Source organism: Anopheles gambiae, chromosome 3 (genome assembly GCF_943734735.2).
Source record: "Anopheles gambiae chromosome 3, idAnoGambNW_F1_1, whole genome shotgun sequence".
NCBI classification, from domain to species: domain Eukaryota; kingdom Metazoa; phylum Arthropoda; class Insecta; order Diptera; family Culicidae; genus Anopheles; species Anopheles gambiae.
Genome location: NC_064602.1, coordinates 87687951 through 87708606, shown reverse-complemented (window position 1 = coordinate 87708606; position 20656 = coordinate 87687951). Strand labels below are relative to the sequence as shown.

The window sequence follows — 20656 nt, the reverse complement described above, 5'->3', positions numbered from 1 at the left end:
CAGATGGATGGATGGATCGATGGAGGTTGGGCTAATTATTGGGCACCTTTGGCACCGTTTTTTCTTGTTGTTGTTGCCTGATACTTACTTTTCAGCAGTGGCAGATCACTCATAAAGCCCGCGTTCTCGTCTATCACCGGATTCTGGCCATCGTCGACGGCACTCTGCAGCGCTTGGTGCAGTGCGAGCGGATCGTGTTCGTGGGCACCGAGCCGGGTTGCACCGGCACCGGAACCGATCGAGCCGCTGTAATCGCTGCGCCGGTCCGAGTACGGGAAGCCGTGCGACAGTTGCGTCTGTAAGTAGGGGAGAGAGAGGAGTGATGTTGTTAGAGCAAGATGTGTTGTAGAGATTTTATTCGAAAAGGTGATTTAGCGTATTAGAGTTTGGATCTTGGAAGAGCGATAAGAAAGGTTAATCTTACTGTTTGTCGTGTGTGTTTTTAGCGACGAATAACAGGATGTTAGGGATTATGATGAGTTCTGACAGCCTTGGTTGGTTGTAAATAGTTAGAAGTAAGAAATTGCTCATTTTTTGTTGGAGATTTAATATTTTTTTGTAGGAGATTGCCCCGTAACTTGAAATATCTCTTTATTTATTGTCAGTTTAGATGTTTACTTTGAACAATTACACTTGTATTGTGTTCCAGTAGAGTATTTCAATAAGCGCTGGCACATTACGGGAATTTAGATGCTCCACAGAGTTTACAAGGCGCCACAAAGTATGCAATTTACAGTCCACAAGTGCGTTATTAAAGCATTTTGTTCAACTTAACGCATTGTTTTGTTTGAAATGAAAGATGTATTAATACTTTATCAGCATATGAGTGTTTCGATCCTTTTTAGGACTGATTTTGAATGTATTTTTGGTATTTGAATTTTTCTGGATCATTTTTGGCAATTCATTGACCAATGTTTTTGTTTTTGGTTGTCCTAGCACATCTCTTGCAAACTGAAGTAGTGAAATCCATTACTTTGTATTTGTAAGGACAAACGGTAACAGTGACATCTTCTTCTTCTGTTTGGAACTCAAAACTAGAACTCATGACGGGCATGTTGTTACGTCGTACGAGTAGAAGATTTTATCACGGGACCAAGCCAGTGCAGTGACCTAAAAAGTCTCTATTTCAAGTACTCTTTACAATGATTCGTTTTAAGCAAGTAATAATGCTTCAATATTGTTAAAATTTAACATTTTCTGCATGTCAGACTGTATTGCTGTTCGAATACCAAACATCTAGCGTACTTAACGTACACGATTGTATTTAATGGAGTTTAACGTAGATTTTTTCCTCGACTTATTTTTTTTTTAAACCTCTATCTATCCTAACACCCCCTTTACTTTAAGAATGTCAAACAAATATAGATTTTTACTATGAAAACAGCTGTGAATAACGCTTGATGAATGATATATTGCTTACTTGAAAGGGGTGTCCTTACCAACACACAAAAATAGCATTGCAGTGTATTACGTTGCTTATCTAATGTCTCCCTTCCCAGCATCTTCATAACATAGAAGACGAAAGAAACCCACCCAAACCCGATATCGATCCGAAACGTCAATCGGAAATTTATGAAAATTCCTTCCGGCCATATTGATAACGGCACCAGAAAAATAAAGTCAAACAGGGACTTTCAAGTGCAACGCAGGAAAACCACCGGTGGCTGCTAATCGACTTTATTAAATCGCACATCGTTCGGTGAAGAGCATCTGCGCGTCGCAAACCCGCATCTCGTGGCTATCGTAATCGATCGCTTGTTACTACTGCACAGTGTTCTTCCAACCTCACTCCCTACAAAAAAAGATGTAACCCCCGCCGTACGCGGGCATGTAGTTGATAAATATTTTCATCGTTTATGATACCAAATTGTTGACATTCTTGCCAGTAGCAGCAAACACAGCAGCATCAAAACCCCTCTACTGGGTACGCAGCGCAACACAAAAGCGTTCGGCGGAGAAATGCGGAAGTATGTGCAGCGCACAACGGCGTGGGCAGTAAGGGAGGGGAAGGATTTTTCCGGTCGAAAGTTCCGTGCGGGAAAGTTTCCTGCGGGAAGGCATTTGGATGCATATGGGTGGGGGGGGGGGGGGGGGGGGAGAAATAAGGAGAAAAAAAGGGACGCGCAGCTATTTATCCTTAAAATCTCGGAAACTCGCGCCAAAACCCGGCTTCTTCCCGGGACTGCGAAGGAAACCTTCCTGCCTGCCATTCAAGTAGGGTTATGTGTGTGAATGTCTGAAGACACCATGTTCCTAAGAGTGAACAGTGTCTTGGGCTGCCTTGGTTTATCAGGAGCGTTTGCAAGACGAGCCAGTGGTGGAAGATTTCTTCGGCAAGCAGGAAGGGGAATAGTTTTGCCGTGAAGTTTATTTTCTTCCCAACTTGCCGTGCCCTTCGCTCCCCGAAAGGCTCATTGGAATGTTGGGCCAAGCGGAGCGGAGCGGAGTGGACTTTGTTTTCCATCACGTGCCCTTTTTGGCACAGCTAGAACCATACGCTTGCCCTACGATGCAAGACCCTTCCCTTTTGGCTTCTTGACCAAAACGCGCGGAGCCGTTTGGTTTGCTGCCTCACGCGAGCGCGGGATTGTGTTGTACTTTTGGGGCGAAGAAAATAAATTAATTCGACCTAACAAGCCCAACATGACTTTCATAATTTTCTTCCCGCGCCCAAGTCTGCATCTTGCTTTGGGGAGGAGGTATTTTTGGAGAAAGCGACAGTTTAGGCGAAACATAAATCGAGAACTCGAGCACATCGATGTTTCGATATTCGGAAGCCGATGACGTCGCTTGGGGAGCTAACATCGTAAAATAATGATGTTAGTAACGTGAAGAAAGGCACATAAAAAAACGCTGCCTGAAAGACAAAACATCCCGAAAGGGTGGCCCCGTGGTCAGTCATCAAAATCGCTACCGCCGCTTAGCCGAACCGGCTCGATAGAAGGGCCGGCCGCTCGTTTCAACCAAATTCGGACGCTCACGCCAACGAAATGGCTCAATTCGAAGCATCGTCGAACGGGAATCACTACAACTAAGTTAATCATCTCACTCCGTCTCACTGTTTGGAGGTCGAGGGAGCAGAAGATTGGACGGGAGAAAAATCGGGGCTCGAGGAACTGAGAATTGAACCGTTGCAGGATGTTAAAGTTCGGCAACAAACGGCAGCAGCAGCAGTAGTTTATAAAAATTAATTAACAAAAATGTGTGATCTCATTTGGTCGATTTCGTTTCTATTTCTCATTTATCCCCGAGGGGTGGCGTTCGCTAGGGGTTTTTATTTGGGGGGAGAGAAGGTGATCGTAGTGTTGGAACGCTGACGTTTCGGGATAGGACAGTGACAGGCCAGGCGCAAGCTAGTGAGAGGAAATCAGCGTTGATTTGTTTTATTGCTCTATAGAGACAGAGAGCGCTGCTGCCACTGTGCTACTTGTGAGTGATAGGATTGTGACGGCTCTTGTGTTGGCCTCAGTTTGATGTTTTGATTCAACGGGAGGAAGATTGACTCCAAAGTAAAAGGTAAAGAGGTGGGGTGTTTACTCCACTTACCACGTGCTGCTGCAGTTCGGACTCACGGTGAGATCGGTGTAGCCCGAGCTGCTCCTGTGACGGTCTCAGCCCGGCCAGCTGATTGTAGTGGTGCAGGGGCGCATGGTGTAGCGAGGACAGTGGCTGCCCGTACGGGTCCGTACTTAAATAATCGAGACCGTGGTTCTGCGATGGAGCGGCAAATGAAGTAAACATTAACATACATGGATAAAACCAAAATTATGCTCCCATCGCCCGTGCTACCTACCTGTTGCTGCGGTGGGCTTTGGGTGGTATGGTGGAACGGTGGCGGGAAGTACGGTGGCTGGAAGTCGGACTGCAGCGTCTGGTGATGCATGGTCGGGCCGGGACCGTGTGAACCGCCGTGGCTACCGCTGTGTCCGCTCGCTGGGCCGTTGCGCCCCGTGTGGCCGCCGGTGTGCGCCGAGTATGCAGGACTTCCGCTCGACAGCCCTATGCCTCCATGACTAGTGAGCCGCTCCTGTGGAGGGAGAGAAAAAGGAATGAGAGATTGATTTAGATAACGCGTTTGACTCGTGAAAGGTACTATATTACAATAATTACTAAATTACTAAAATATTGAAAAATGATATAAAATGAGTTGAAAATAATGCATTCATTTTTCCATTTTTTTGTTCCATTTGTTATACATTTTAATAATGGTTGGATTGGTTAATGTTTCTTGATTTACTTGTTGGTTTGTTTGTTTGTTCTGTTTTTCGCAAGTGGTCCTTTTTTTTAGTTTGTTTATTTTTTTAATTTGAATTCGCTCATATTTTACAAAACCATTTATTTATTTAACTGATATATGTGTTTGTTAAAGAATAAGGCCATTTACTCATGAATCACTTTTCTTCTATTTTACTTAATTTGACCTATTTCTATTTACTTTAGTTTGGCCATGAATTTGTAAGGCCTTATACCAATTTTTGTTTTGTTTTACTGCCATGTAGGTGACATGTATTGAACAAAACAGAACAATCTATTCTTCAAAGTAAATATTGCACAAATTACGTACAAATTAGTGTTTTTTTACAATAGCTTATGACGAAGTAATGTTGCAAATTAATTAAAAAGGTAACAGGTGAATCACAATACGAGGGATGAAGAACAACAAACTCATAACACTCTAACGTATTCAAAACGCAACATAAATCAGTTTACTAAACGAAAATGCATAGTAATAACACGACTTGTAGTAAAGTAAAGTAACAGACAGTAAAGATAAATAAGAAATATGAAAGAAAGGTTCAAAATCAATACAAAGAGAAAACTGCACAACATTTTCCAACAGTTTCTGTGTACCATAGCGTTTGAAATCGCCCGTAAAAGCAGTAGACAATCAATATCAGTAACGAAATAAAAACGGATGCTTTCGTTTGATTTTCAACCCTCGGGACCCATTAAACAATTTAACAGATCGCTCGAGCGAACACACCGATTTACAAGGCTTATAGGCCACTGTTAACCCAGTTCGCTATTTTGTTTGCTTTAACATGGCTTGTTTTGTGCGACCTCACGGTGTGGACCTCGTATCGAACGCTCGACGATGCCTGACCGCTGCCTGACTGCTGCTGCCCGTTTGAGATTAACCGCCAGCACGCCCGCCAAATGATTAGCCAAACGGGTAGGTGGACGAAAAGGAAGGTAGCTCGGGATAACCTCACTTTTATCACATTTCCGAAGAAAATCTGTCTTCATCCGACGGTGTCGGGCCGTTTTGGCATTTTTACACCCGTTTGATCCAAATCTATCCCCAGTTCGAAAGCCAGTCCAGGGCAGACAGCGTGTGGTAGAGTAGGTTTTATTGACGTGCTTCCCGACGAGCGGTCAGAAACCGATAGGAATACGGCTTGCTCGGTCAACGGGCGTTTGGATAGCTGCGTTGGGTGTGTTTGTGTGTTTGTGATTTTCTCTTTCTCTCTCTCTTTAAATTACTGCTGCTTGTGTTCGCTTTAAATCATGTTCCCGTGAACAACCCACCCGCCGCTTATCTTTGGCAGGGAAAACGAGTCCACTGGTCATAAAAATTGCAATCAAACTCCCAAAATTGGCCACCGGGAGGGGGTATGGACTGTGCGAGCCTTCTCTTGGACACATCGAAAGGCGTGTATCGATCGCTTGTCATTTCCGCGTGTGTGTTGAACTGGTGTGCATTAATCATTGGGGCAAGAAAAAGGAAACCAAACAGCCTCCCTCCACTAAGAGATGAATTTCAATCAGTGTAGTATAAAAAAAAATTACAAAACAAGAGGTCAACCATACACATACACTGGCACACCCAGAGGAGTTGTCATTGAAGGCATTCTGAACGGAAAAGCCAAACTTTCTTTCACTTTCTTGAGCAGTTACGCTCCTAATTAAAGCAATTATCGCTGATAAAGATTCATTCATTTGGAAACCCGGTTCGTTTGTCGGGACATTACCTGCACTTCGATAACGGATGACATGTCTACGTACGCCAATGCCATCTTTGGATCGGGTTCGTCGCTTGCTCGTTGAAACAGTTGTCTTTTGATCAAAAGTGATCGGTTTTGTTAGCGAGAATGAATGGGGTTTGTTTCACAGGCGAACGCTCGTGCAACGTTTCGGGAGACACATCACTTATGGCTACAGTAACAGTAAACTCGATCGATTCGATTTTGGGGAAAAGGATGATTTCAATAACGTTTATACTGCTCGTGGCTGTTCATTGATGAATCGGTGAGATAAATTAGATGCACTTGTTTCATTTCTCACATTAATTTCCATGTTGTTTACACACTGTACGCTTCACCTGGAATTCAATTACGAACAAAATCTATGTATGGCAACCACGGGCTGGAGTAAAAAAAAGGTTCTACAAGTTAGAAACATCTTTAAAATTGATCGAATCGATGCCATCGATGCCAAATGTTGAGCATTTAGAGCTCGATGATAAGATTTTATTATTCTTTCAACGTGTTTTTATATCTAAAATTTTTACTAAGAATTTTTGATAATGTTCAAGCTTCATTGGAGTTGAAAGCTATCACTGATTTGGTTGGTGCCGTGACTAGGATATTTCCTATCTCAAATTGTATCTTAACATCTTTGTTTGCAATGATGGTTTTTAAAAATATATAGCGATCTTCTTTTTAAGACCAAAATTATGCAACAAATGCAACAAAAAAAAAAAAACAAATCACTGTAATGAAATTGGAAAACAGATAAACACCACCCCGTCCGCGTTACGTCACGCGCAGTTAGCAAAGATCAATCTTTGCATAACCTTTTTTTGTCACATAATAAGTGAAATTAGACAAATTGGCATTTAATAGAATTAATCTTTGCCGTCACCATTGGCCAGTGAAATTACCGCGCGTACGCAAGTAAGGACACGGACACCACGCGTGTATGTATGCTAGCAAACGATGGCTAATTTGTCCGCATAGGCAACCTTTACTCCCCGTAGGGCGTAAGTGTATAAATATAAACGCAATAATTACATTCAAAGCACCACCGCCAAACATCCGCCGGCGGCATTTGGTGCTTTTTGCACGATCCATACTGAATCATTTAACGTGTCAAAACGGCGTTTTTCTGCGGCGTGCTACTGCTAGCAGTCGGCGGCTGAAAGCAATGAAGCAATTAACCACTCGGCGGATACGGAAGTACGTTGTAGGCGATCGATCGTGATGAGTGTGGTGTTTTTTTTTTGCTTGAAACTTGATCACTTTTTTCGCTTTCCGCAATATCTTCAAACTCTGATCGGTAACCAAAAAACGAGCAAATGTTATATTCATTTTCATTCGTTGCCCCCAAAATTCTTTCTCGTATGCTAAATTCGAAAATTGCCCGCACGTTTCCAGTCTCCTCGCCGCACTCGCACACAGTTTGCAGTCTCGACACAGTACACACATACACACGCAAACAGAAACACAGTAACATGAGGTCTAATTATTTTTCAATTATGCTCAATCATTGGCTGGCACACTCGGCTGGTTGTATTTTGCTGCTCGCTTTTCACTAAGTGGATAATACCGAATTGCACCACTTCACCGACGGCAGTTTGAAACGATTCGCCCCGAAACGGACACTCCACCAGCAGCGAGGTTGTGGAAAACGCAAAAAAACTGATCCTCAAAGTGGTTGCACGTGCTGATCGTGTGTGCGTGTACGATCGGGTATATCGAGAGGTGGAACGATTTGCTGGGGTTGTAGGTTAAGCTGATCACGAACAAATTTTCTGGCCACAAGGGCCACACACTGAAACGGAAGCACCTTCTTCCATCTTTTCGATAGAAACACGCAATCACACGCAAGAGGAAGAAATCGTATAGGATCGATTTTCAAGCAGATCTTTTCGCAATTTGCGTATGTATAAAATTCACTGTTTTCTTAAAACAATCATCGTCACAAGCACGCTCCTCTCCTCCTCCGGAATTCCACACACGATCGCGACACACTGTGTGCTTTTCCCGCAGCCCCGCCCGTATCCTTACTCAGGACATCATCCACTAGCGAGCCAAGCAGCATCCCCAATCAATCATAACAGCCGGGGGATCTAACGCAAACTGAGCATAAAATCGGTAGCGACGATTTGTTTGGGCCCCTTCATCGCGTCGTGCGCCTGTTTTCCCCTCGCTGTTGTCGTCGTCGTCGTCGTCGCCGACTTCCTTCTCCTTCTCGCGTGCGTCACAGCCGTTGCCCGTAGCTTTCTAGCTCTTTGCTATGCTCACTCTCACTCACAAATTATGCTCAAAATGTATGCTTCCATCTTTATCGCTCTCTGTCATTCTCTCGTTTGCCTGCAAAGTCCCATCCCTACCACACACGCACGCACTCGGCTCGGTTGGCTCGGAAGGAAAGCTGCCTTGACATTTCCTTTTTTCTCTTCAGGGCTTGATTCGGCTGCTTCTCTTTCTGGCCGCAGTCGCCAAAGCGGCAAACCCGGTCACCCAATCCTCAGTTGCAGTTTTTCCCGCTTGTGTGCCCTTGTGTGCTGCCTCCTCTTCGGGAGGGCGCACATTTTCAGCCCAATATCCCTCCCCACCGTTTGGGACGCGCGCGGTTTTTGGAGCATTCAAGCATTGGGGGATTCTTTACCTTTTTTCTGGAGAGTGTGTTGACTCTCGCGCGAAACGACAGGCCACTGGCCAAAGGACATACTCCTTCGGGGGAAGGAAGTGCCACAGTGCGAGAGTGCGCCTGCGAGCAAACTCCCGGAAAGACACGCAGAAAGCATTTTAATTCATGTGTGTGCTCTGTGTTTCGCCCGTGATGGAAGAGACCTGAGCTACTGAAATTATGCTGATGAGGCGAACGGCGCAACAGGCAGAACCTGCAATAAAGCGAGCGCCCAGAAATTGCTTCTGCATTCCAGGATTTTGTTTCGATTTTTTGTTTGTTGTTTTGTTTTTGGTTCCGTTCTGTTCCGCTGCGGCAGCAGCATGTGGTATGTTAGGAATGTGGCTCATAATTTACCAATTAATAATGATCACTTTCTAGCAGATTTATGTGCGTAAGGTTGGTTCGCAATTCTTTGTGGTTTACGTAGCTGATTGAGCTTTGCTAAGGTAAGGGAATTCAACAAGAATTTAGACGTTCATCGATAAGTCGCAGTTTTCAATGATGTGATCTATTACTGTCGAAAGTGATCGTCCAGTGCGAATTTTCATAAGCGCAATCATGATTTTATTTATAAGATACTTTTGCCCCATGTTCGCAACGTTCCGAGGCCTGACACTGATCTGATCCTCAGGAGAAAATAGCGATCTCCGGAGCATCTTTGCCAACATGAAGAGAAAGCTACAGGTGTATGCATTCGTTTGTGTCTTCCTAGCGTCAAACTCTTTCGTGACCAGCCGCACTCCACATTCCACGGCCAAGAATCGACGACCACAACAAAAACGGAACAACGCACGCAGGCAAAAATCCGCAAAGTCCGAAAAAAATCCGGTCCTTTCGCAAAGGGGCTTCGTCCAGGGGCTGCGTGTTTAATTGCGCTTTGCAAAACCGACCGCCATGGTTCGCCCTGATGAATGCGAATATAATTGTGGGTTAATGGAGGATCCGCAAATGGAGGGCTGGGGCAGCACCCAGGGCAGGGTTTGACCCAGGCTCTGGTGGTGGCGGCTCATTTTTCACCCAGACGCTTACGGGTTTCGGATAGTGCGGTCGTCTCCGGTAATGAGGTTGAGCCGCCTTACACAGGCGGAAGGGCTGCGAGAAGGCAAAAGGCGTTAGATAACGTTAGGGAAGGGAAAACGCGCACAGAACGCGATTAGGTTGCGGGCGCGAGCGCATTACTGGGAAATGGGTTTTGCAACGCATTGGAAAGTGGAAGTTTGGGCTCGGTTACACCTGCTGCTTCTGTTTAGTTACAGAACTTGTAGAAAAAGAGAGTCCAAAATTCGTCATTTGAAATAATCGTTTCTTGAGCTGAAGCTGCTTAGCAGCGTCATTACAGCTTGGACGCTTCATAAGAGCTGCTTTAAAGCTGCTCCGCGCCTAAACCATTAATTCATTGTAATAAAACCGATCTCACGGGAAAATGGCTTGCCATTTTGTTTCGCAATTGAATAATCGATGTTATATCATCACACTTAAGCACAATCAATGCAGAACATCTGTTCCTTGATGATCGACACCGTGTTACACAATGGAATCGGGCAAAATGGAATGGAAAATGTGTTGCTGCGTTCCTGTTCCTGTGTTCCGGTCGCCGGCATTTCCCCTGAAGGCATTGCACACATATTTCCCTCCTGCAGCGAGTACCGAAACTCGGTACTAGTACGTGCACACACACATGCACATATGTGCACACATACATTGTTCTTTCCGAGGTCCCTAGGTGACCGGTTTTGTCGTTGGCTGCAGAGGGGGTTGGCAGAAGGTTCAATCGCAATCCCGTGGCAGCCGTTTTTTTGGACAGGATAGGAGGAGGAGCCAAACTCCGGAAAGGTGGTCCTGAGCGTTGGCAAAAAGATGCACCCAGCACACTGTGTGCGGTGAGGGGGTTAACGGTGACGTACACTGCCTGTCAACTTTTTCCATGCAGCGGTACAGTATAGCAGTGAAAAAAGAGTAGGGGAAGATGCAGGAGATGAAAAAAAAAACAGGACAAAAATGGAAAAGTATAAAAGGAAGCGGAAAAACTACAACCAGAAAGAAGAAGGATAAACATACAGCATGTTTGTGTTTGCGTATTACTCATCAAGATGAAACTGACAGTTGCAAAAAACGGAGCAAAAGAAAGAGAGAAAGAGAATAAAGGGGTAAAAATGTTTAAAGTAGGCAAAGAAAAAAAAAACAAGCAAAAAAAGGGAAGCACAAATCAGTTGCTGCGTGATGACACAGACTGTACATGCGAGAAGGGGCAAACAGAAGTAGAAGGTAGTAGGTAGTAGTAGTAGTAGCCAGCCATGGTGTAGCCTTGTGTACATATGATCAAAAATGGTCGCTCGCACAACAATGGTGGTGGCGGGAAGGAGGGAAGCGTAAGGGAGGGTACCATTAAATGGAGCTAATTAATTCAATTACCAGCTGTGATTGTAGGGACGGTGTGAGTGTCTGGAATTAGAAAGAGAAAAAAGAGAAGAGAAGAGCATTTCAGCATATTGTGTTTTCTGTTCGATATCTGGGTCTGCTTCAAATGCATCTAGCTACGGTTTTTAGTTAAGTTTTATTGTTTTGTTTTTTATTGTTGTAAGTTAGACGTATAGTAATAATTTCTAGATGTGTCGCTTGACCGCTCCTTAGTGGCTGCTTAAAGGTTCGTAGATGTCTTTTGGTAAACTAAGCAAAAAAAGACGGAGAAAAAATCGAAAATTCCATTCTCGGGATGTCCTTTCGACAGTGTTAGAAGGTGCTCACGATAACACTTCCTGATGTTCAATGGTGTTCGTTCCGTGTTCGTCTTCTCTTCACACTTTGCACAGCCAAAAAGGTCATTTCCGGCAAAGGACCTAAAGAAAGCGCTGCGGAAGCTGAGGCAAGAGTGCGCTGTGGCCGCCGGAAAGAAGCGCCAAGCTGAATGAAACCATGCTTCAAATCCTTCTAGCCATGAATAATGTTCTTCGTTTTTTTTTGTGCTGGTCGAACCGGACGACCATACAGGTTGATGATAACGGAGTGGTGGCGCTTTGGTGTTTAGAATTATGTCCCGTCTCGCTTGTCAATGGTTTATTCACCGGTGTATTTGTAAGTTATTTATTTTTCACATGTCTCGGGCATGCTTTATTCCCTTCTTCGGTGAGGTGAAAAATGACTCATTCAAGGCAGGACGAGGGTGAGTGTAATGCTTTGTAAAACTACCCCACCAACCAAAGGGAAGGATGCTCTAGCGAAGGACTATTTAGATTAGCAGATAAGTCCAAGTATGTGCCTTTACGTTCGCTCGCGCCTCTTTCAACTCTTTCAGCGTTTTGTGGAAAGTGTTATTCCAGTAAGATGGTACCGGTGTCTCATCAGCTATCCTCTGCATCTTCGTCCAACTTCCCCTTTCAATGCTCCGCGGGCCAAAGTGCCGTGCAAATCGGCAGGATCTATCCGGGACGATCGATGGCCCAACCGAGAGGAAGCCATTAAAATGATGGATTACTGTTCAATAAAAAGGCTTTTGTAGTAGCGCGCGTTTTTTTACAACCCTCTCAGCTTTAGCGGACAACATCTTGGAGCGCACGGAGATTGGGCTGTAATTTTAAAGACAATTTTACACACACACACACACGCTCCAAAACGAACACGCGCGCGCGCGCCTGAGATAAGGCGTTTCACCGTTCGCCGTCGGAATTTGTGGGCTGTATTTCGGAAGCCGTTTGGAAGACACACGACTTCCACGACTGGGATGGGATGGGTTTTTGGTGCTAGCAGGCGGGCGGTGGCTGATGACCAATAAATTTCCCGTTTTTGTGGGTGAAAAATGTGACCGATCGGACTGGGGAGGGGCGGCAAGATCGACAGTGTGCCGTGGGTTAGCTGACTCGCTATCAATCGAAGAAGATCTCGTTTTGTTGTTTTCAATGTGAGGACGCGAAATGTATGGTTAGATTCCGGCTCTTTCTTGTGCCAGTTATCCATAGAGAAAATGGGGAGATCTGATCTTGTTGGTTTACTGAGCTGAATGTATACGCCAACGGACCACGTACAATCTCCCATCATATGGAGCTAAAACTAAACATTTGGCTACAGGTTAAAGGGCTTCCAGGTACTGCCGTACAACACGAATAATAAACGCACCTTTACGATGGACGCGTGAGGCTAAAAGGTAACATTAATTTTCATCGCTGCGTTTAGAGCGTTTTAGCAAAACCAGACACACATACACGCTCTTCGAAACGAACTCGCTCAGCGTTAAACGGTTCGATAAATTGTCGAAGATAAAGGTAACGTTCGGCTGGGCGGTAGGAGATGATGGAACACATCTAGGCTGCTCCATCCAGTGGTGTGGGTTGGTTGTGTGATGGTTGTGGGGTTGAAAGTGCGATCAGATTTTAAGGAGCTTTTTGACGGTGGGCTTATCGTGCTCATTTTACGATACGGTTTGTAGCACAACTCGGCAGGTGTTTGTTTCGGGTTGATAGTAAGTGGGATGCTGTTAGCAACGGGCAATAAGTATTGCAAATTAGTTGAGAAATTTGGAGCTAAATGTTTCTATAGCAAAACGATTACATAACATCGGTTTGCTTTTAAGATAACCATAGTTAATTATTTTAAACATTTACTGAGAAAGTATTACACGTTTTCAAATATAGCTTAATGTTTTGAGTGCTGTTTTGTAGATGGCAGTAAAAAATACAGTTTATTCAAGACGGCAAGATTGTTCGTTAATTTCAAACCATTCGAAACTCTGTTGTGAAAGAAGTGTTGATAGGTGTTTCTATTTTCTGTCTAAATATCCGTACAATGGTTACACTCATACTGATCGCTATCATAATTTAGTGATTTTTTTAAAGACAATCTTAAGAGTGTTTTAATTAACATTTAAAAATGCATCCTTGGTATCGATTGTTTATCTTTTTAAGCAGTTTCGCAATAAAAAAAGAATAATTTTATGTGTCAAACTCTAGGTGATCTTTATCGTTAAGTGATGATCGAGTCTATTGTAGTGAATAATTAAACTATCCCTGCGATTTTAAGCATTTAGATTTGTGTTACTATAAACTCTCATTAAACTAGTCATCTATCCGGCAAATAATTAAAACAATTGTCAAAAATGACAGTTTTTACACAAATATCGAATACAATAAAACTAACAAAATTCTTGCGATAGCAAAACACACAACCATTTTGATAGAAATTAAAAAAACAATCTGATGTGTGATTTTCATACAAATAATGAATTAAAAAATGTCAAAAAGACTAACCGTGGGAATATTTGTATAATCTCCAAAAATAAAAAAAGAAAGAAAATTGTGCCGAAACTGCCCCTTTTTAGGTTTTGATAAATTTCGCCACGAAACACAAAACAAACGAACCGTCCCAGACACTATCCCAAACTTCTATCCGGAACGGGAAATGGCATGTTTTGATTAAAATTAATTGTAAAATCAATTCACTCGTGGGCCCATTTTGAAACTGAAGAGGCGCGAATCCGTTACATTTCGCTTCCCCATTTTTTCCATCTGAGAGGATGTTGGTGAAATATCATCCCGCACATTAGTCATAATTTGCCTCGAGTCCATTTGGTAACTGGGCCGATGAAATTGAATATTTACACTGGGGGAGCGAGCATGATTAGAGCTTCTTCAAGCACACAGCGACGACACTGGATAAATGTCGTAGGTCACGAGCGAAAAATCCACGCGAGGATATGCGCGATTTTTAAATGAACTAACCGTGCCAGGCTGCTGGATTAACGATTGTTTCTTCGACCTTAGATTTAGAGTGCTAAATGAGTTGGTGCCAAATAAATCTTGCTTTTTTAGATGAGAGACCTCGTCTGCTCGGGGGAACCGATTCGGGTCCATAAATTGTGCTTTTGCCTCCTGCTCCCGCGATTTCTTCTGTCGAAAAAACAACCAACTCCCAGTCCCAGTGGTGCGCGATTGTGGTGCAATCGATTTTTCCCACTCGTAAATTTCACTCCGCAAGCCTAGCCTAGCAGGCCATACAGAGAGAGAGATACACCGAAATCAGTTCGTAACATCGTGGCCACCCAGTGGCACGCCAGCCCAGGTCGGTTCGGCATTGTTTATGCTTCCTTTGCGTGATTGGACTGAAGCCACGGCAGGTTGATAATTAAGCGGCCAGGGTGGCTTCTTCAGTCAATCGGACGCTTCGGAAGAAGAGGGGGGAGGGGGACGGGAGAACGCATCCGCGTAACATAGCGAACATGTTTATGTTAATAGCGTTTTAAAGGCAATAGGCGGTGTTGTTGCTGCTGCTGCTGCTGCTGGTAGACGAACAAGTGCTTGGGCGAGAAGCAAAGCGAAGCGTGTGAAACAATTAATTTCCTGCGAGTAACACACTCGTGAGAGAGAGAAGAAAGGAGTAAAAGTAAATAATAAAAAGAGGGGGCTACCGAAAAAAAATCAAAAATAAAGCCTTAAATGTCACACAACACTTTCCGAAGCTCCGTTAGGGAAAAGGTTCAAGCCAAACATGTGCTTTTGTGCCCTGAAGCGTTGCGCCCCGGCTTTATTAAGCTGCTCTTGATAAATGACGCAAATATGCTTGGTGCTGGACATGCTTATCCTGGCACACGCCTAACTGTGTCCTTCTCTGCAATCGCCATTGGGGCAGAGAGTTCGGGCGTGTCAATAAAATGGTTGAACGTGAAAAGTCGTGGTACAAAATCACCTTCCAAAGGGTGCTCGTTGCTGCGGCGGGACCTGTTGCTCCCGTGGCGTGCGATCAAAAAACGCATTAACAATCTCGTTTGTAGAGGATAATAACTTAATTTGATCATCGACGGAGCAGCGAGCTGAGGCCGCATCTCGGGGGCCTTTGGGGTTGTTTTTTTCGGGAACAAACAAGGTCCGCTGACGATTAGACCCGAGCAGCGAGGGACGAGGCATGAACAAGCTGCCAGGCAACAGCAATAGATTGATCGAATCGAATCGTGCGCAACTACTAAGCAAAGTGAGCAGAAAGAGCGAAACATAAAATGAAAACTTTATCCCACCGATTCCTGCACGGTCGTCGTCCCCGGTTTGGAGCTTTCGGGGAGAATTCTCGGCCACGACCACACTGCGCCATGATCGGTGTGTCCGAAAAAAAAAACATTCAGCGACAGACAACATCGACGCCACCGATTGATGACTTCTTTGGCCGTTTTGGTGGCCGTTTGATCGTCCAATTTATTTGGACCGACCTCGGCCCAGAATGGATGGCCCAGTGCAGTGCAGTGGGGACTAACAGAAAAAAGTAAAACGAAAAATCAAGCCCTGTACAAAGTGAAATAAATTGAAACATAGTTCGCCTCCCGAAGACACTCCACCCCGGTGGCTAGACACGCGCGCACTCGCGCCTCCGAAAACCGAACCGAGGGGGAAAATATGCTCGCATCATCATCATCATCATCGCCGCCGCCGTCGTCGTCTGCATCGTCGACTTGGGCGCGCGCGCCTGCGCACCTTAGCGATGGTGACATGAGCAAAGATAATGCGAGATCGAGCAGCAGCGGCGTCTCGTTGAGCTCCCCGAAAAATACCACCACCACCACCCCCTGAAAAGCAAATCAACCGTAAGTCCATTTCCAGATTTGAATATAAATCATGTTTGATACAATTCCATCATTAATCATTCGGGGAGTGAGTGTTTTTTTTTCGGGTTTGTTGCGCCCCAATGCCGTGTTAAAATCGATCTTTCGGGGAAAGGAGTTGAAATGCCCAGGTCAAGCCTGTGCTCGGGGTGACCGAATCGAACACGAACCGCTTCCCTCCTTTCGCTTTCAAAGCTCGCCCCCCTTCATGTTGGATGCCCTTCACCCTGGCTGGCGATGAGTTTTTCCCCAAACCCCAGCGGAGAAGCCGGCGCGGGAAGGAGCCAGTGCCAGAGCGCCAGATTTGACGGATTTTCGTAGCACTCCCGGCTGCTGATTGAAAAATCGCCATCCGAAGCAGTTAGGATGTGTAATTAATTTCAACGCTTCCAAAGGCGCGCAACGGCAGCACGGCAGGGAAAAAAGGTATTGAAAGGTTTTGGGGTTATACAGTAAGGTATGCGGCACGTCGATTCGAGAACACGAGAAAGTGTGTCCGTGGAAGATGGTTTAATTAAAATATTTCATCTCTAGCCAATCTGTATCTTTCTATTGATGGATGTTTCCTGTGGTGGAGACGATTTGCCAGAGTGAGATGACGAATATTTTTATAACATAATGCTAAAGCGAGGATCTTACAATTATTTATTTACTTTATTTTTTTCATTTCGCTTAATGTTTCCTTTGATTGATTAAACTTATAATTCGTACAGTTTGCATTAAAATTTCAAAGATTATTAATCCAATCATTATAATTACCTGACTTTTAAATCGTTTTTATCTTGTCTTTGCATCTTGTTTTCGTTTCATATTTAATGCACACTCTGTTCCCGAAATATGTGGTTTATGCGTTCCCGAGCAATCTGCTTAACTCGAATGTCCGCGTAAGTCGAATTTATCGTTTTGCGACTAAAATAATGCGACGAATAATTGCTGGTTTTTTTTTATTAAATATAATACTTTAAAACACTTTTTCATTAATTTTAAATAATTTGTGCAAAAAATGCTGATATTTCTGATTTCTAAGTGGATTGAGGAGTATGCCAATTATACTGCATTGGACAATTTTTGAAGCAAATGTACTGATTTGATATTTGATTTGTTAAATTAAGAAAAACTGCGTATCTTGGGAACAGACTTAAATAAACTACCAACTATGTAAATTATTAATTATGTATGAAAAGAATGCGAGCTTTTAGTTTTATCTGGCTAATTTGTTTCTGTCCCTGGAATATTTTGTCCAATTATTGGTAGAATTGTATAGTTTTTTCGATTTTAAGTAACGCAAAATATGTAAAATGTGTCCAACGTACAGAAAATATTGTATTTTGATCTGTAACAAGAAAAGCGTAACAAAATAAAATACATTTCTTCAGCTAAAGTAAACCACAGAGCAATCAATGTGATTAAAAACTAAGACTGTGTAATATAAGCAAAGTTACAGTATCAAAAAAGTGTTTAAAAGTTGAAAACAAACATTGAAGGAGAGAAATAGAAAGATAAAAATAAAGAATTAAAAAGTATTTGTTTAATGATTGAAAATTATTACATTAATTTCCATTAAAAAAAAACAAATTCATCAATATCCTTTTTATACTGATAACATGTTTTGTATTGGTATTTTAAGGTAATTTAAGTAGACTTGCTTTGCTGAAAGCTCCTATGACTACCGCGCTGCTGTTTGAATGTCATCAGCTTTATAATTCCAGAAGCTTACACCTTTAACTGTACAAATCTCTTTCACTCCCTCTTCCTCTCCATATATCTCACCATCTCTCCACGGCATCATCGATATAGTTCCTCAAACACGGATGGATTCCCATTTCAAATGCATCATCTTACCACGCCTGGCTCCGGTTACACGCTGAAATGCTTCCCAAACAATACCCGTGTCGATGCGACAAAGATCGTCAAAATATCGTCCCCAGTACAATAGGGGGTCGCAAGCTTCCCAGCGCATTCTTACGCATCCCGCCGATTCAAACGATACATCCACTGCCACGCCGGGGTACGGCTTCCGGATCGCAGGCGCTGGAATCGTTTTAAAATGATCCACGACACAGGTCGGTACGTTCCCATGCGAATGTTAATGTGTGACCAATTAATTTATTAATTGACAGCGATTTTTGTTTGCTATGTTTTTTTATCTCTCCCTCTCTCTCTCTCCCTTTTTCGTGTACGGTTGATCAACAGTTTGACCGAAACGTATCGATAACGTTCGATTCCGATCCGAGCTGGGACTGCCTCCCCGGCTGCCCAACTCGGGTTGACATAAATAAAAAAAAATCCCGTTTTGAACACTTTTCTGTCAAAACTAACCCCTTTCCTCGATCGATTAGCCGAGAGGGGTTGCTGTGGGGCCAATTTAGATGGAGAGGTATCGAGCGAGCGTTTGATAAGTTGTGTGTCCCGCTCTCGGAGGAAGCAAGAAATGTCCCACGGAGAAGAAACGAAGCGTCGGAGCCCACGGAGTGTCACACAAGGCAAGGCAGGGGAGAGGGACGTAGAAATACCGGCAAAGCAATGTCATGAAAAATAGCTATCGGATATCCGGTGGCAGCGGCGGTTCCTCCCTCATGGAGGTTCATTGGCATGCGCGAACGTTTGCGATGGTCGTTTTGAGACGTTTTCGTGCTAGCGACGCGTTAGCCGATCCGGTTCGAAGGACCAAAATTGAAGATTGTGAATGGGAAAAGGGAGGGTTTTGGGCCATGAAGTTTCGGGTCAGCTGTTCCGAAGGCTCATTCTGGGGAACCGTTTTCGACCATTTCTTGAAGGTTTTCTACCCCCCTTAGGTACGTTTGGTACGTTAGTTCAATTTTGGAGCAAAGATTTTCATTCATGCCCATGTGCTGTAGGCTCGTGCGGATGTATGAGTGCATAGTAGCACCTGGTTGTGAATGAGCTTACGAATAATCTCTCAACCTTCTAGCTACCCATTCCCGTCCCAGCATAAGGGGCAGTAAAAGAAGGGACGAGAGTGCCAGTCTCGATTCCGTAGCGAAATAATTTATTAATTTCCACCACCATCCGAGCCGAAAGACAGAAAGAAGCGGCAGAAGAAGAAAAAAAGAACAGTTCGCGCTGATGTCGCGCCTTCCGTTCGAATCGCCGTTCGAAGGGTGCCGATGATTGGGGAAGCATCATCCCACCCCGCTCTATGTGGCTCTGAGCGTAGAGGCCATAAATGTTGTGCGCACACGCGCCACCACCCTTTTGGTGCTCGGTTTGGTTTTATTTTACGGTTCGGTTCCCCGTAGCCAAGCCCGAAAGCTCGCAGGTTGTCGCGGTTTCCGGTCCAGATTCTCCGGAGCCCGGGACTGCACTTTTATAGCACCCGGTTAGCGAACGCGACTTGGAAAAGGGAACCGATCTGTGTTGCTGTATGTGTGTGTGTATGTGTGTGTGTGTCTATTTTTTGCTTCTTTTCCTTTTTGCGATTGCGGCTTCGAATGGAAACGAGGTTAAGCCGATAGCGTGCCCGATATCCTCCCCGAGCAGCAAGCAATGGTCAGCTTGCCAGTAATCATGTGGGCAAGTTTATTTGAAGTTTTGCGTCGGGGCGTCGCAAACATCGCGTAATCGGGGCGCTGTAAAGTGCAGGTCTCTGTGGCTTGTGTATATCTAAATTTTTCTTCCGCTCCGGCAAGCTTTCCACCTTTGCTACGTTTCTGGTTCTTGCTGCGCGAGGGCTTTGCTGTACCGGAATCAGCTGATACTGAGGGAGCTAGGGAGATTATTTCAGTTTAGATGATGCTTGGTAGATTGTTGGGGTTTATCGAACGGGTTGAATGTAATGAAATTGACGATTAAGTATTTTGGGAGACAAACCAATTTTCATTTCACATTTAATATGGCTAAAAATGACAAATAAAACAAGCAAAGCTAAAACAATTTCTATGATTTTTTAAACATCAAATTAGTTTGATAGTTTTGAAATCTAATTTTTTTTAAAATTATTTCAAACTTATACTGCAGACACCATTTTGTCTTTGTCTCCTGAAAAAGAAGGTTGTGAAAGATTGTGCCCACTTCACTTCAATCTTGCACAGGAACTTTCTCCACGATCTAATTGCACGCGGCAGGATGATGACCTGCCAAAAAACAATCCAAACATTGTGGAATGTGTGTGCTACCCGTAATCCCGGGCGACATCTGCGAGTGAAACAAACATTCCTTCCCATTAAATTCTGTACCGCTGAAATGCTGGAATGCTCATTTTATGTGGTGGCGGACAAATTCAACCAAACCGAAACGCGCCGATTTACGCGACCGAATCGATCGTGACCGATTGCGGGCGGGCGGGCGGTGGTACCACTGCAACGGTGAATGATAAAAGTTTTGTGTCATTTTCGAGGCGGTCGTGAACAAGTCCGATCATCATCATCATCATCATCGTGCGGCTTGACCGAGGACAAGGAATTCCATCATTCCGCGATCCCC

At 44.1% G+C, this 20656-nt stretch overlaps 1 protein-coding gene across 8 annotated transcripts in view; it reads right to left on the bottom strand.

The window, feature by feature from the left end:
• LOC1281006 (transcription factor AP-2-epsilon) overlaps positions 1-20656 on the bottom strand; it is a 71089-nt gene that overhangs the window by 8281 nt on the left and 42152 nt on the right. For 3 of the 8 annotated variants that reach the window (XM_061657038.1, XM_061657034.1, XM_061657032.1), the window contains exons 2-5: positions 11050-11079; positions 3794-4027; positions 3547-3711; positions 89-296 (exon numbers count right to left, since the gene is read on the bottom strand). In XM_061657038.1, the coding sequence (XP_061513022.1) occupies positions 89-296; positions 3547-3711; positions 3794-4027; positions 11050-11079 (637 nt within the window). Of the gene's footprint in view, positions 1-88; positions 297-3546; positions 3712-3793; positions 4028-5972; positions 6367-8009; positions 8087-11049; positions 11080-20656 lie in introns of those variants that run through there. The other 5 variants (XM_061657039.1, XM_061657037.1, XM_061657033.1 and 2 more) reach the window with 3 other exon arrangements.